Source organism: Leptosomus discolor, chromosome Z, assembly GCF_034619465.1.
Source record: "Leptosomus discolor isolate bLepDis1 chromosome Z, bLepDis1.hap2, whole genome shotgun sequence".
Taxonomy (NCBI): Eukaryota; Metazoa; Chordata; class Aves; order Leptosomiformes; family Leptosomidae; genus Leptosomus; species Leptosomus discolor.
This window is the reverse complement of record NC_141419.1, coordinates 5,612,786-5,627,313: the sequence shown is the minus strand read 5'-3', so window position 1 is coordinate 5,627,313 and position 14,528 is coordinate 5,612,786. Positions and strand designations below refer to the sequence as shown.

General features: G+C 51.8%; 1 protein-coding gene across 3 annotated transcripts; it reads left to right on the top strand.

Annotated features, from left to right (window-relative positions):
- The first annotated feature begins 978 nt into the window (after positions 1–978).
- TMEM39B (transmembrane protein 39B) lies at positions 979–14,185 on the top strand. Of its 3 annotated transcripts, none has more exons than XM_086479635.1 (10): positions 979–993; positions 6,573–6,681; positions 7,438–7,646; positions 9,533–9,752; positions 10,047–10,130; positions 10,795–10,949; positions 11,548–11,884; positions 12,693–12,880; positions 13,335–13,455; positions 13,825–14,185. In XM_086479635.1, the coding sequence occupies exons 3-10, from the start codon at positions 7,519–7,521 to the stop codon at positions 14,059–14,061; spliced, it is 1,470 nt and encodes a 489-aa protein (XP_086335761.1). In that variant the 5' UTR covers positions 979–993; positions 6,573–6,681; positions 7,438–7,518; the 3' UTR covers positions 14,062–14,185. The 3 variants fall into 3 exon arrangements, with proteins under 3 accessions (XP_086335761.1, XP_086335760.1, XP_086335762.1); XM_086479634.1 differs by lacking the exon at positions 979–993 and adding an exon at positions 5,225–5,277; XM_086479636.1 differs by lacking the exons at positions 979–993; positions 6,573–6,681 and adding an exon at positions 5,225–5,277.
- The last annotated feature ends 343 nt before the right edge of the window (positions 14,186–14,528 follow it).

The following is a 14,528-nucleotide window of genomic DNA, read 5'->3' as shown; positions in this document are numbered from 1 at the left end:
GTCTTTGTTTGAGGAGGGTGCTGCAGTTGCTCCCCGTATCCTTCTGAGAGGGTGTGTATGTACAGCTGTATAATACGATAGCTTAAAGTAAACTGCTGCTTAGAGAGACGTGAAAAATGCTTTTTATTTCCCATCTGCCAAAAGAATCTGGCATTCTAGGGGGAGAGAAATAAACTGCTCGGGGGTGAAAAATAGAATATTAGGAACCAAACTGCTTGTGGCAGTGCATGATCGAGGGGAATACTTTTAAAACAAAAAGTTGTATTTGTAGATTGTTATTAAAGTGTAAATAACTGAATTTTCAACAATGGTTTGGAGTCAGCTTTCAGGGCATAATGTCTTGCTTGATGAAAAGATCACCCTATACCCCCCTTTTAAAGGAAAATTATCGCAGGAGAATCAGGATGTGTAAAGCTAACATGCATCGCAAAACCCAAAAGGTAACCTAAATGTCTGATTTTAATAGCACATTTCTCTTTTACATAAACTGTGACGGCAACTTGCATAAACTTTATTGAAACAATTCTTCAGATGTTAATTTTAATGTAAAAAATTTGCAAAAAATGTTTAAAATAAACATTTAAAAAAGACCACATGCTTCTGCATAAATTAGCAATAACTTTAATAATGTGCCCTTTGAAAATGCACTGTAATGTAATGTGGGCAAGAAGGAATCGGCAAGCTTAAATATCAAAAGATGTAAAATGACAACGAATATAGATAGTCCTGCTACTGCCAAAAAAAAATTCTGCTCAGTTATTTAAAATTGTAAAATGATGGCCCTTTTTAGACCCCAGTATTGATATTTACTGTGAAATGTTCAAAGCTCAGCTTAAGTTGCATGTTTTCCTTCCTGTGTAATTGCATGCAGGAATCTTTCTTTTGATTTGTGCCTCCATTAAGGAGACTCACAAATGTCTTCAATTTGCAGGAGTCAAGAGTACGTCGCAGTGAATCACTTGGGTGAAGATGAGCCGGGGCAACACGAAGTGGGTAAGTTTGTTTATTTTTGCAACCCCTTGCAAGCTGCTAACACGTTCCGTGTGGGAGGTGGGGGGCGGCACCATCTGAGCTGCTAAATCGAAGCCGTTCTTTATATGCCCGCACATAAACTACGCCCGCGAAAGGCCGGTTCCGTGGCCGACGCTCTCGCAGAGGCCGTGGTGTGGAGGAGGCTTCGGTGTGTACTTGCGTAGAGCTCTCCCACCGGGATCCCGTGGAGAAAAGGAGGTTTAAGTGGATTTGAGGAAAGAAGGGGAAGGAGATCTGCCTCTCGGAGCTGGTTCCCGGCTGAGATGCTGGCTCTCGGCAGCGAGGTGGTGTTGAAGTCCTTACGCCGCGCTCGAGAAACAGAGCAGCCCAAGGAATGGCTCGATAGGAATTCCTGTACGAGTCCATAATGCGTTAAAATTAGACTGCAGATTTTAGCCAGATGCTGCCCAGCTAGACCTCGCTACATCCCCCCGCTCCCACACCCCCACGGACGGGCTCTGCAATGTGATCTGGCTGCTGGCCGCTCTTTTTTTACAGCTTTTTGTTTGATCTCGTTGCCAGAGGCGGCTCGGGCAGCGGTCCTGCCGGCCTGGCTGGGCCGTGTTTAGCTCGGGGCCCCGCAGGGCTGCACGCCTGGTGTCAGCGAGCGAGCACCCCCGGGAGGGGTGATGGACCCCCAGCACCTTTGGGTGCTGGTGCCGGTCAGCACCCACGGTGGCGGGGCTCCCTCTGGCGGCTGCTCTGGCCCCGCTGATGTGCTGGTTCCCCAGTAAATGCCCTGATAAATGCACGCAAGTCCTTGCCAACCGAGTGGTACCTTGGATGGGGAGATCATCACGCGTCAGCGGCGTGACCTGCTTACACGGCAAGGACACGTCTCCCCCCCGCGCCCCAAGGCAGCAGCCGTAAGCGTTTCCTTTGGGGACGGCTAATCGCTTTCTCTCAAATCTCGAGATCACTGAAAGTCTGAGCTCCATAAATAGAAGAACAAAGAAATAAACCCTTGGAATGCTGAAGGAGTCTAGTGGCTTCAAAAGACAGCCATGAAAAGCCCTGGGCGTAGGACATCGAAGGACATAAGTCTTATTTTATATGGAATTGTGAAGCTACCAGGCGAGCTTCTCTTTTCTTAGGAGTATTAAGAACAAGAAAGCGGTAATATGTGGAAGTGCTGTGGCAGAGTGAGATTACCCTCAATTCTTTAACGTGAAAAAACTTTAACTTGAAAATTGGATCTGTAATTTTCTGCTAGGGGAAATCATAACGTGTCTGGATTTGTGGCCTGTTTATCGAATGCATCTTCATTTACGATGTAATTGGAACATCAATTTATATGGTGTTGTACCAATCTCTCCCATTTCTTTCTTAATAGGCACAGCTTTTATATCAAGTGGAAAAGATTTGATAGAGATCATCTATTATGATGCAGTTTTTTACCAGTAGAAGTGGATCTTGTGACACTGCCTTTGGAGTAATACAGCTTGCTTGTGCATTGCATTTGTTGCATGTTTCTGTGAAAGACTTTAATGTTATGGAGGAATGTAAATCTTAATATATTGAAAATAACTGTATATGGCAAAACTATTTTGAAAACGTGCCCTGCATCAAGTATCTTCCTCCCTCTCATCGCATTACTACGTTCAGATTTGAGCCTAGAGTCTGCAAAAGCTAATTTGAAATCCCAAAATAGCCGTCAGCATCGGATGTGTCTCTCAAAGATGCTCTAATTAGCCAGACATTCCGGGGGTGATACAGGACTTGCTGAAATCTGTCAGGAGTAGAGATTCCTTTGAGTACTGAAGACTGAGTCACCTGAATAACCTTCCCTTTCATACTGACACATAGCCACTGGAGGTAGTGTTCCGCTGGCTGTGAGCTAACAAGCACCAGTGATCTTTCATCTCCTGATTTCCCCAAAGGACTAATCCACATCTTATTATTTGTAGGATTTTGGTAAAGACCAGAAACAAGATAAAGGCCCCCATTGTGCTTGGTACTGTACAGCGTGACGTACAGCAGCAGTCACGTCTCCTCTGTGGAAGCCTTTCCCAACAATACTGTTCTTTTCCAGAGAAGCTTGGCTCTAGAAACATCCTGCTGCTGCAGAGCGCTCCGTGCCTCAGCAGTCCCATCTCCCCTGGCCCTTGCTCTGAGTGGCCGCAGCTTCTTCAGCCTCTGCTCCAGCCCTTTGGTATAAACACTCGGGCTTTGCTTGGAGCTGGTACAAACCTGGACTTTACACTTCCTCGGTGAGGTCTCACCGTGCACACTGGTTTAGAGCCGGTATCTTGGACAGCAACAGGAGTGTGAAACTGAGCTTGCAGGAAAAGCACTCCAACTGGTATGGCAGAGATGTCCCCAGCAGCTTTTCCTGGAAGGAGACTGTCATACCCTGACCATTCCTTAACGCTGGTTTCAAGTTGCTGTCGGGATCATTAAATAAAGCAAATGGCTACAAGCTTTGTTCCATAACTCACCTATGGTATCTTTCTGTTTAACGTAAAATGCTGTGCTTTCGGTAAGGCTAAGACATTACCTTGAGGTGGCCCTCCGCAAAATTCCATATTTGGTAAGTCGGCTTTAAGAGCACAGCTGGATCCCCCGTTTGGCTGTTAAAGCAGATGATTCTTTTTGTACAGAGTGAGTTTTTAAACTTGCATGAGAGCATCTGTCACAAACAGAGCCAAGATAAACAGTTTAAATGTGCACGTCTTCCCTTCCCCAACCCGTGCCCCTGCTCTCCTAAAGAACGCTTGGGCTGAGGGTGGTTCCTGCAGCCTGTGACAGACCCTCCAACTGGCCCCAGAGGAGGAGAGACCAGCTGTGACCTGTCTGCTGGGAGATGCAGAGGAGAACAGGCGGTGCTGCTAACACAGCTCTTCTCTCGGCTGCGAGGAACGAGTACATATGGTGCTTTTGGGGAGGAAGACAGGGCTTAGAGAAATTCTTCTTTAATTGATCAACCTGTAACATCTTGGATGAGATGTTGGACACGTGCCCCATTTGTAAGCTTTGAGGGGGAGGAATTTCTGCAGGCTGGTTGGGGCCTGTGGGAACTCCCATCTTGAATGTAGATGTTATTCCTCTCTTTCTACTCGGGAAGCTCAGTTCCTTGAGCACAGAACAGAAACCTTTGCTGTTATTGCTCAGTTGAGCCTTCCATTGCTGCCATATGTTTTCATAGAAATGTTTGTTTCCGCGCTCATTTTGCTCCTTTTGCAAAGTGGGATGAATCTCCGACCGGCTGATTTCGGATCTGGTAAAGGAACCCAGTTAAGATGCCGTTTGCTTTGCTGTGGCTGGAAAATAGGGACCTGCCAGCTCTCGGTGAGTGCTGGAGAACAGCGGAGCCTCCCTCAGCTGCCGCAACGCCGGAGAGCAGCAACCGTATGTTGGAGTACTGAAATATAAAGTGTTTTCCAATGAAGCTGTAACTTTTACCGCTGGCTTTAGAACCAAATACGACAGTGTTACAGATGCAAACCTGTTTTTAGCCTGACATCGACACCTCCTGCCTGTTGCCTTCGTAGTTGTTCCTGGAAGATTCTGTTAAAACCACACGTGTCTGGATACTCCTGGGTTTTGATGGCTCTGCACGACGTAGGTTTCAAAACCAGTAAAAAATGAAAGATTGTCCCTGTGAAAGTTCATTAATTTTAGAGATGCCTTTGCCTCCAGCCCAGGCAGTTTTGGGGCTTGTGTAACGCTCCATCTGTACCAAAGCATCAACCACCCACGAGTTAAGGAAATCAATGAAAAATACAGCGAGCGTTTGGTAAAAACCGATCAAGGTGAATCACAGCATCAAAATAACTTGTACAGGAAGCTGGCGAGCTCCTCTGCGGCTCGTATTTAGCGAGAAGCGTTCGGCAGATGTTGGAAGCAATTAGTCATTCCCTGTAATAAAGGCCTAACGATGAATTTTTTTTTTAATTTAATTTTTTTTTTTGGCTTTCAAAGGCGTGAGGTTTTTCTCTTCCTGCTGCAGAGGTGCCCTCCATGGGAAGGTGGAGTTGGGGGGGGGGGGGGGGTTGGAGCCGGGGATGGGGGCGGGGGGGGGGGGTCCCGCAAATACCCCAAAACGCCCCAAGTGCTTCGGTGCTTGGTGCTCGGAGGGGGCGGGGCGGGAGGGGCGGGGCTTTGAGGCGGGGGCGGGGCCAGGCGGGCGGTGCGAGCGCGCGCGCGCGCCCCGCAGGAGGATTGTCCGCTGCCGGCCGCCATCGCGCCGCCGGCCCCGCCCGCCATATTGTGCCCGGCGCAGGTTTGAGCGGCGGCCGGAGATGGGTGAGGGGGCCCGAGCGGCGGGACGGGCCCGGGCACCGGGGGGTGAGGGGGAGGGGGGGGGGGGGGGGAGGAGGAGGAGGAGGAGGGGGGGGGGGGGGGGGGTCGGGGGGAGGTGAAGGCGGCGAGCCGGGAGCTGGGGGGAGAGGGGCCGAGCGACGGGCGGGGCGCTGGAGAGCCCGCAGCTGGCCCCGCCCCGCCCCGCCGCCGCTGGGAGAGGGGGGCGGCTCCCGGGCCGCGGCCTGTCCCGGAGTCCCCCAGGGCGTCCCGGAGCTGCCCCAGAGCCCCGTTGCTCCCCGAAGCCTCGGTGCGTGCTCCTGTAGCTCCCTTACAGCTCTCCCCCGCCACCCCGGCCCAGCCCCTGATGCCCCCCTGCAGGTGTCTTGGACCCCGGTGGTGTCTCCAGAGCCCCCGGTCCTCTCCTGTGGCCCGGCCTGCGAGCCCACAGCCCCTACCACACACCTGTAGCTCCCAGTGCTCCACTGCAGGCCTGGCCTGCACCCCAGGGGCCTTTATAGGCCCCATTACCCTCTTACACCCTCAGCCTGTGCCCCTAGGGCCCTTCTAGCCCCTACTGCTCTTCTGTAGTCCCCACTTGTGGCCCCTGATTTCCCATTTCTCCCCTGTAGCCTCTGCCTGCACCCCTGGAGTATTTGTGGCTCCTGCCTGCACCTCTGTAGACCTCACAGCCCCTGGCCTGTGCTCTCACAGCCACCACTGCACCTTCAGACCCCCCATCTGAGCTCCCAGAGCTCCTACACCCCCTGAACTGTGCTCCTGTAGCTCCCAAGTGTGCCCCCCCAGACTCCCCAGCTGTCTTCCCAGGCCCAACACCTTCATCCTACTACTTTTTGCTCACAGACTCTCTTGTCGTGGTGTTCTGGGCCTCAAACCTGCTGTTTCCTCTCCCCCCGAACGTCCTGTCCATCTGATGCCCCACACACAGCCCATGTGTTGTATCCTGGGGAGGGGGGAGCTGTGCACAGCCCCTCCTGTTCACCAGCAGTTACCCTGCATCCCCAAGTCACACACTGGCACGTACTGGGGTTTCTGCCCTTTGCTCTGTACCCCCCCAGTTCCCCCAGCGCTGCAGCTACCTCTGTGCCTCACTGGCCCATGTGGTGGCACCTGTCTCTGTCTGTCTTTGCTTTTTTTTGGGTCTAGCCCCAGGCGCAGCCCCCTTGTACCTTGTCCCTCATAGTTTGCTGGAGGATTCTGGAGCTCAGTGTAAGCTTTAAAACTCGTTTAAGAGCAGTCTCTAAGCCTACAGCAATTTATTTTCATTTTTTTTACTCCAGATTCTAATTGTTAAGTGATGCAATCTGGAACCTAGCAATCAGAAAAAGGAATGTTACGGAATTGATAGGACCTGCTCCGAGTTTCTTCACAGCTCAAATTTCACTTCTAGTAAGTGGTGTGTTACCACCCTGTGCTTTCTCTAAGTTGTGTAGATTCTCCTGACGTTAAACAAGATCCAGAGAAGGTTTATAAAGCCTTGATATTATTATTATTGTTTACACTGTGGCAAGCAAGCACTAGAAGAGCTAACTTTGGCCTGACATCATCCCGTTGATGTGCCATGCAAACATACAACCACAAATGCCCTAAAAATGCCAGTTATTTTTTTCCCTGTCTTAAAGGAGCAAAAAAGGAAAAAGCCTGGTTGTGTGCCTTTGCAGTGTCCCTTTCAAAGAGCTGTGAAGCTTTGATTCCAGCACAAAATTGGGCAAAAGGAGATGTAGGTAATATCCTCAATTTACCAAATCCTTTGGGCAAATTGTTTAGCATCTCCGTAAGTGTATTGCTCTGCCTGTAAAACAGGGATAACACCACCGCAATGCAGATTAAATTCCTTGTAAACTGCCTTGGGTTGGGAGAGAGGCATGAAACGCTTCTCCCCGCGCCCCTGGAAGCCTGCATGCATTAGGCTTTAGACTCTCGGTGAGTTCTCAGCACCTCAGCAAGCTGCTGCACGTCCTCGGAGCGTCAGGAGCTATCTGGGGCCGCATCTATAGCCCGTGGCAAATACAGGAGGTGTAAAAAAGGGTTGAGCAAAGTTGTCCTGCTTTGTGCTGCCAGCTAGCAGTGTGTGAGTGATCGGTTCCGCCGGTCGCCGGGGTGGGGTCAGCAGACGAGCCTTCATGATACATCTTTTCCTTTCAGTTTTAAGGACTGAAGACATCCTCCCGCAGTGAACAGCAGAGAAGCCCCCTGGAAGAACAGCCCTCCGCCCCCTCGGTTGGTATGGCAGGGGGAAGGCGGGGCCCTAACCGTACCGCCTACTGCCGAAATCCCCTCTGTGAACCCGGCGCCGCTGGCGGCTCCGGCCATTCCACGAGTTCCTCTGTCACGGGTGTGCGCTCCCGCACCAGGTACGTCCAGCTCCCCACGTCTTCGCACCTCGCTGGGCCAGCAGCTCCCCTCCGAGGCAGGCGTGAGGCCGCCTCTATCTCCCCATCTCACGCACTGCTGGTTTTCTTGTGGCTCAGCGGTTTTTCACTCCCGGTGCCCAGCCGAAATCCTTTTGCAGCGTGTGGCAGTGTCCATGCTCCATGTTGTGTTTGGGATAGGCGGGTTCTAATTGGTGTGAGATGTTCAGTGCTTTTATCACACCGTGACAGACTTCCAGGGGTGCTCAAAAGCCTTTAGCGACCATGGAATGGACAGTAAGAACAGAGACCAAGTTTTATCCAAAGCCTGACTCTGGAGTTTGGGTTCTTGCGTCTCCTGTGCCCTGAAGTTTATGTCGGGTGAGGCGTTTCTGGGGCAGAGTTTAGCTGGGTCAGGGGATGTGTGGGCTGCGGGGTTTTTTCAGGTTCTAGCCTAGCTGGTTGTTGCATTTCTGCAACGGAGGTAGAGAGGAGGAAGGAGAAGCGGAGCGCTGACTGCAGTGCGTAAGCAGGAGGTGCCTTATGAACTCTCTGCGAAGAAATCCTTAGGTTTGTCTTAACATCCTCCCTGTTTATGGCCCTGGGCCAAGAAATTCGTAGGGATACAGTTATACAAACAAGTTATTGCAAGGCCACAGGAGGTGGAGCAGTCCACCTCGCTCATACTTTGCAGCGAGAGCAGGCTCAAAGGTCCTTACCACACGTAGGTAATGCAGCACAAATCCACGGCCCAGCTTTCCTCCGAGTGATTTCTCTCCGTAGCCATCCCCTCAGATACCCATCACCGACACGGCAGGCCAGGCTGAGGAGCCCCAGGGTGCTTTATGCCTACGAGAGCCTTGTTGCTGCTCTTGCAAGAGCACCCTTGGGTCTCATGTGTCTGTTCAAAGCAGAAAAGGCTCTGTGTGTATATTTAATGCCCTTTTCTGGGGGACCAGAGCACGAACTCTAGTTCTGTGTGCAAGGAACAGAGTTTATTGGTGGATTTAACAGTCCTGAGAAGCTGGATCAGTCTTGTCCGCTTGGGAATCTGGGGATTTCAGAGAGACAGCTTGGGTTCCTAAAGTTTTCTGCTCATGCATGGCCTTACTTTAGGCTGTCGGCCTTCTGTTTTAAAAAGCATGGACTGACCCAGCTGTGTCCACCCCTGGGCTAGAAGTCTTCCTGCAGTCACACTCTGAGACTTTGGTGGTTTCATTTTGGGATTTTCAATAGGAGTTTCTGCTTTGTAGTTGCTTTGAAACCCACACCCAGATTCCTTTGACTGTTGTTCTTTAGAGATTGCAAATCAGGAGAGATAGATCTAGTGTATATTAATTCACTTCCCTTTGATTAAAAGCGCTGCTGTCTGGGATTGTGTGCATGCTCACACAGGAATATGCACCTCTGACTAAACTTGTTTTTCCTCCACAGTTGAATAGAAGTTGAGAAAGGGCTTGTGTTTGATTGCTCTGTATTTCATGTTCAAGCACTCTTAGAAATGTAAATAGCAACTCCAGGCCTAAAAGCTTCCAATTAATTAAGAGGGCCACTGGTTGCCCCGTGAATAGCAAAACACAGCTACAGCTTTTGAACCTGACTCAACACATGGGATTTAGCATCAAATGACCTGGTGCTGTAAACTGGCCTAGTTCCAAAGGTTGCTTTCGCCGGGCAGATTCCTGCTCACATCTGCCTCTAACAGTCGGCCCGGACACCTTCGGGGTGCTGACACTGCTGGTTTACAGCAGCCATTGACCAGGATGGTCACCTTAGGGTTCTCAGTCAATATTAGACCACAGACTGCTGCAGTCTGAGCACGTGGGCTGGAGGACAGCGCTGTGTTTATCCCGGGGAGGTGACTGCTGGCTTTTGGTTTACCTTGGTAGGAGCGGTTCAGGTACAGGCCTTTCCAGCCCACCTTTGGCAACTCAGACCGTCGTCCCCCTCCGGCACTGTAAGATCCCAGAGCTGCCTGTGGAGAGGAGTGTGCTGTTCGAGCTTCAGCTCTTCTTCTGTCACCTCGTGGCTCTGTTTGTCCACTACATCAACATCTACAAAACCGTGTGGTGGTACCCACCCTCCCACCCGCCTTCGCACACGTCGTTGGTAAGCACCGAGGGGCGGCTGCTGTCCGGGATACTCACAGACTGGCTCCTGGGTCCTTAGACGGAAAGTTTTCTGTACATGTTTGATTTAAACTACATGTTTCTCCGCAGCCCTGGAGGGTTGCTGATGAGACTTATTTGGCAAATTTTGGGCGCTGGCTGGCTGCTTGGCATTCTTTTTCTGATCTTGGAAGAGAGAGTCTGAAGAGAAGGGAGTAGCTGGGGAGCTTCTCTGTTGAGTGTGGGTTTCTGCTGCCTGGTGGAAAGTGGAATCATTTTGTTTTTGTCACTGCAGAACTTCCATCTTATTGACTTCAACGTGCTGACAGTGACAACAATCGTCCTGGCACGCCGGCTGATTGGTGCTATTGTGAAGGAGGTAAAGTGCCCGAGCAGATCTCAGAACCATTCTTTCCTCTCAGGCAAAATGTAAAGCTGTGTCCCTTTTGCAGTCCCCAACTCCTCTGTCCTTTTCTAAAAAACTTTGTGTGATGTCTAAGTCAGAAACCTTCTAGTTTCTGCTGGGAAGAACAGAGAACAGAAAGGAGCGCCTCAGACCACTGCTCGTGACTCTTCTCTGTCCTTCTGGGGTTGTTTCTGAATTACTGTCTCAGCTAGGCTGTAGTAATTCTGCTTTCTTCCTTGTGAAGAACAGTATTTGGCTCTTTTCCTGTTCTTTTAATTAACTTTCTACAAGGAGGAGCCAGTGTAGGTTGGTTTCTGCTGACTGCAGAAGCTTTCTGTGGTGAGCAGGTCCGGGAGAGTGGGCTGGTCACACCGATCACTACCAGACCTTAACAAAAAACTCCGAGAGCTCTCCTCATTCCAGCCTGAGGAATGAGGCCCTGGGTTTTGGAGAGTCCAGAGTCCAGCCTACAGAAGGCCTCCCCTTCCTGGTGGCAGTCAAGCAGAGCCTTTCACTAGCTCTTCCTTCATGCATGAAGTTGGTTTTACAGATTGAACGCTGCTCGTTTACCGTTTGCTTCCTGTGGAAAGAGTGAATTAGTCTCCCCTCTGCCCAGCTCTTTCTTCTCTCCCCGCAGGCTTCCCAGAGTGGCAAAGTCTCCCTGCCACGTTCTGTTTTCCTGGTGGTCACTCGGTTTGCTGTTCTCACTGGCACAGGCTGGAGTTTGTGTCGGTCGATAATTCACCTTTTCAGAACCTACTCTTTCCTTAATCTCCTGTTCCTGTGTTACCCGTAAGTATCTCTTCTGTCACTTGTGTGAGATTTCTAATGTTGCTTCAGTGCAGGGGGTGTTGCTCAGCTGAAATGAAGCCTGAAAGTAAATAAGCACTCGATTACCTGGTAGCGGAACCTAAACTACCCTTTTCCCTCTTGCTGTGTCACATTGCTTCTTGGTGACAGGGCTGTCTTTTAACATTTACCCGTATTGCAGCTTTAATGTCAGCATCAGATATTGCTCATGTCCTCTGAAAAGGGTTGTGTGCTTTTCTCATGGTATCCAAAGAACGCCCATGGCTGGTTTACCTTAGTTCTTGGGTGCCTCTGCCAGGTGGAGTGAATCGAACAGCTTCCCTGCTTCGTGTTAACTAGCTGAAGGAAGCCAGCTCTGTTTCCAGTCAAGTTGTGGAAATAGCTCCCGTCGCTCTGGTCGATGCGGGAGGAAGCATCCTGTGAAGATCCGAGGTGCTTGTGTTTGAGATCAGATGGGTGAAGCTCTTTTCTGGGGTTTCTGTAGGGACTAGGTGCCGTCGAGAAGGGGGATGTGATCGTAAAGCTGATCTTCTGACGGCTGGTGAGGAAGTAACCCCCTTTCTGCACTTCCCCGCTCCAGGTTTGGCATGTACATTCCCTTCCTTCAGCTCAACTGTGACTTTCGGAAGACGGGCCTCTTCTCCCAGGTGGCCAACATCGGTCCCAGAGAGACCGGAGAGGTGAACTCCAGGGGCCGAGACTACCTGACCGTCCTAAAGGAAACCTGGAAGCAGCACACTCGGCAGATGTACGGCATGGAGGCCATGCCCACTCACGCCTGCTGCCTCTCCCCAGATCTCATCCGCAACGAGGTGGAATACCTGAAAATGGACTTTAACTGGCGGATGAAAGAGGTGCTGGTGAGCTCCATGCTCAGCGCCTACTACGTGGCCTTTGTGCCCGTCTGGTTTGTGAAGGTGAGCAAGGGCCGCCGCTCCTCCGGGCGTGGAGCTGGCTGGGGAGGGTGGTGGGGAGGGGGGCGCTGGGTCGTGGAGGAGACCCTGGTTCTCGCTTCTTGCTTAGCAGGAACGTGGGAGAGGTTAGGCAGAGGGCTGGGTCTGTACGAAACCCGTTTACAGAGGTCTTGTGAAAAGTCAGAAGCGAAACCACCTCGGTTTAGCTTTGCCTAAACTGCAGGTAACGGAGGACAATTTTGTCCTGGTAAAGTGTGTTCTGACTGTCACGAGGGTGTGCGTCCATCCCCTCCTGCCTCCCCGTGAAGCTGGGAGGACGCCAGGCCGACCGTTCCTTCGCCCACTGACCTTCTGTGAGGACAGAGCTCCAGGACAACGGGATTGACTTAAATAAAGGAGGCGGTATGAAGGAGGATGGACCTTGTCAGGATTCGTGGCTGGTTTTTAAGTTCCTAATATGTTGTAAAGTGAGACAAATGTCTTGTAAGTCTGTCAGACCTCGGGGGTGAGCCTGAGTCCCTTTTCCCTGCGGGGCTGGTGCTCCCACCCGTCATCAGCTGAGCTAGGGGAGCGTCAGGAGCTGCCTCCCTGTTTGTGGTGATGGGTGATGATAGCATCAACGTTTCGCTGTGGTGCGCTCAGGAGTTGTACAGCAGCCGTCCTATGTGGGCGCTTCTTTTTGAAGCGGGATTAATAGCGACGTGAAAAGCCCTCGTTTTACCTGCCTGAGCGCTTTGTGTTTTGATGGCTTTGGTAGGTGAGGCTGTCCAAACACGTTGTCACACATTCTTCTTGTGTCCCCCCCCCCCAGAACACTCAGTACTACGACAAACGCTGGTCGTGTGAGCTCTTCCTCCTGGTTTCCATCAGCACGTCCGTGATCCTGATGCAGTACCTCCTACCCGCGCGCTACTGTGACCTCCTCCATAAAGCCGCGGCGCACCTGGGCTGCTGGCAGAAGGTCGACCCAGCCCTCTGCTCCAACGTGCTGCAGCATCAGTAAGGAACTCTGCTGGGGCTGGGGCTGGAGTCTTCTCTTAGCTGGCGCGCCCGTTGGCGTGAACAGAGGCTGGATGGGGAGCTCAGCTTTCCAGCCATCTCTCCTCCTCCTCCTGTGGCTTAAAATAAAAAGAGGGGAAGAAAAATGAAAGCCAGAGTTGTCGGCTGACACATCCGACAGCTGACAGACGCTCTGGGTACTGCCCGCTTCCCAGGCGCAGCGAGCAGAGCTGGGTTTTGGCAAGGTGCCTGCTGCGGCTGGGCTCAGGTAGCTGCCGTCGTGACGTGCCTCGCTGGGCCAAACTCTGCCCTCGCTGCTGATGGCAGCTTGCTGCTGCGGCCGGCGCCGCGCAAGCGGCACGTACGTCGTCCTGGCTGATGGTGGGAAGGCAGGAGACCCCCTCCCCCTCAGCTGGGGGGGTAGAAATAAGAGCTCTCTGCTTGTTTCCCGCAGGTGGACGGAGGAGTGCATGTGGCCGCAGGGAGTGTTAGTGAAGCACAGCAAGAACGTGTACAAAGCCGTGGGTCATTACAACGTGGCGGTGCCCTCGGACGTCTCACACTTCCGCTTCCACGTAAGGTCACGTCCGATTTTTGGGGACGGAGGTGTAGCGCCTCGGCGGGGTCACGGTCCGCTTGTCCTCAGCACCTCGGATGCTGAGCTGGGTCTCCGAGCCGGCGAGCTGCCCGAGGCGTGTACTGGGGGGGGGGGGTGGAAGGAGCGGGGTTTGGTTAGAGCCACATTAGTCCCTCATCTCCCGTCGTGCTGCCTGAAGGGTGCCCGCTGCAACCCGGGGCTCTGTCCAGGGCTGTTCGCGGGTAAACGCGTCCCCAGAGGGGAACCCCAGAGGAATCCTCACCGGCCTCTGCCCCGCCCGTCCTGTCAAAAACATGTCCCGAAGGTTCTGACCCCCCTCGGTGCCTTATTGTGCTCTCTCCTACAGTTCTTTTTCAGCAAACCGCTGAGAATCCTCAACATCCTGATTCTGCTGGAAGGAGCCGTCATCTTCTACCAGCTTTACTCACTGATTTCTTCAGAGAAGTGGCACCAGACGATCTCGCTGGCTCTGATCCTCTTCAGCAATTACTACGCCTTCTTCAAGCTGCTGCGTGACCGTCTGGTGCTGGGCAAAGCCTACTCATATTCTGCCAGCAGAGACTCAGAGCAGAAGTTAAATTAAAACAATTGCACTGACGCTCAGCTTATTACAAAACAAACAAAACGAGAAACCCTCAGAGCTTTGTATTTTTGTTACCACTGCTTTTTTTCTTTGATAACTGATGTAATTAAAAGGAAAAAACATATTTTTTTACTCCCAACAGTTGTTTGTGTGTTTGTTGTCTGGTAAAATCCCCCGAGAAGGCCTCCTCCTGTTTGTATCGGAGAGGGGTGATTTATTAACCACGGGGCTTAGTTTTGAGGGCTGCGAACACGGCTGCGGAGCTCCAGCTGGCGCTGAGTGGGAAGAGCAGAATTACAGGTATGTTAAAGCTTACAGCTTCACTCTGGGTCCCTTTTATAAGGGGGGGAGCCCTGATCCTGCCCTTCCTGGGGACCCCGAAGGACCCCCCGCAGCACCCCCCGTGCTCTGTGGCCGTTTCGCTAAAATGTTTTTTGTCTTTTTTTTAACTGCTGTGCCAGAACTGC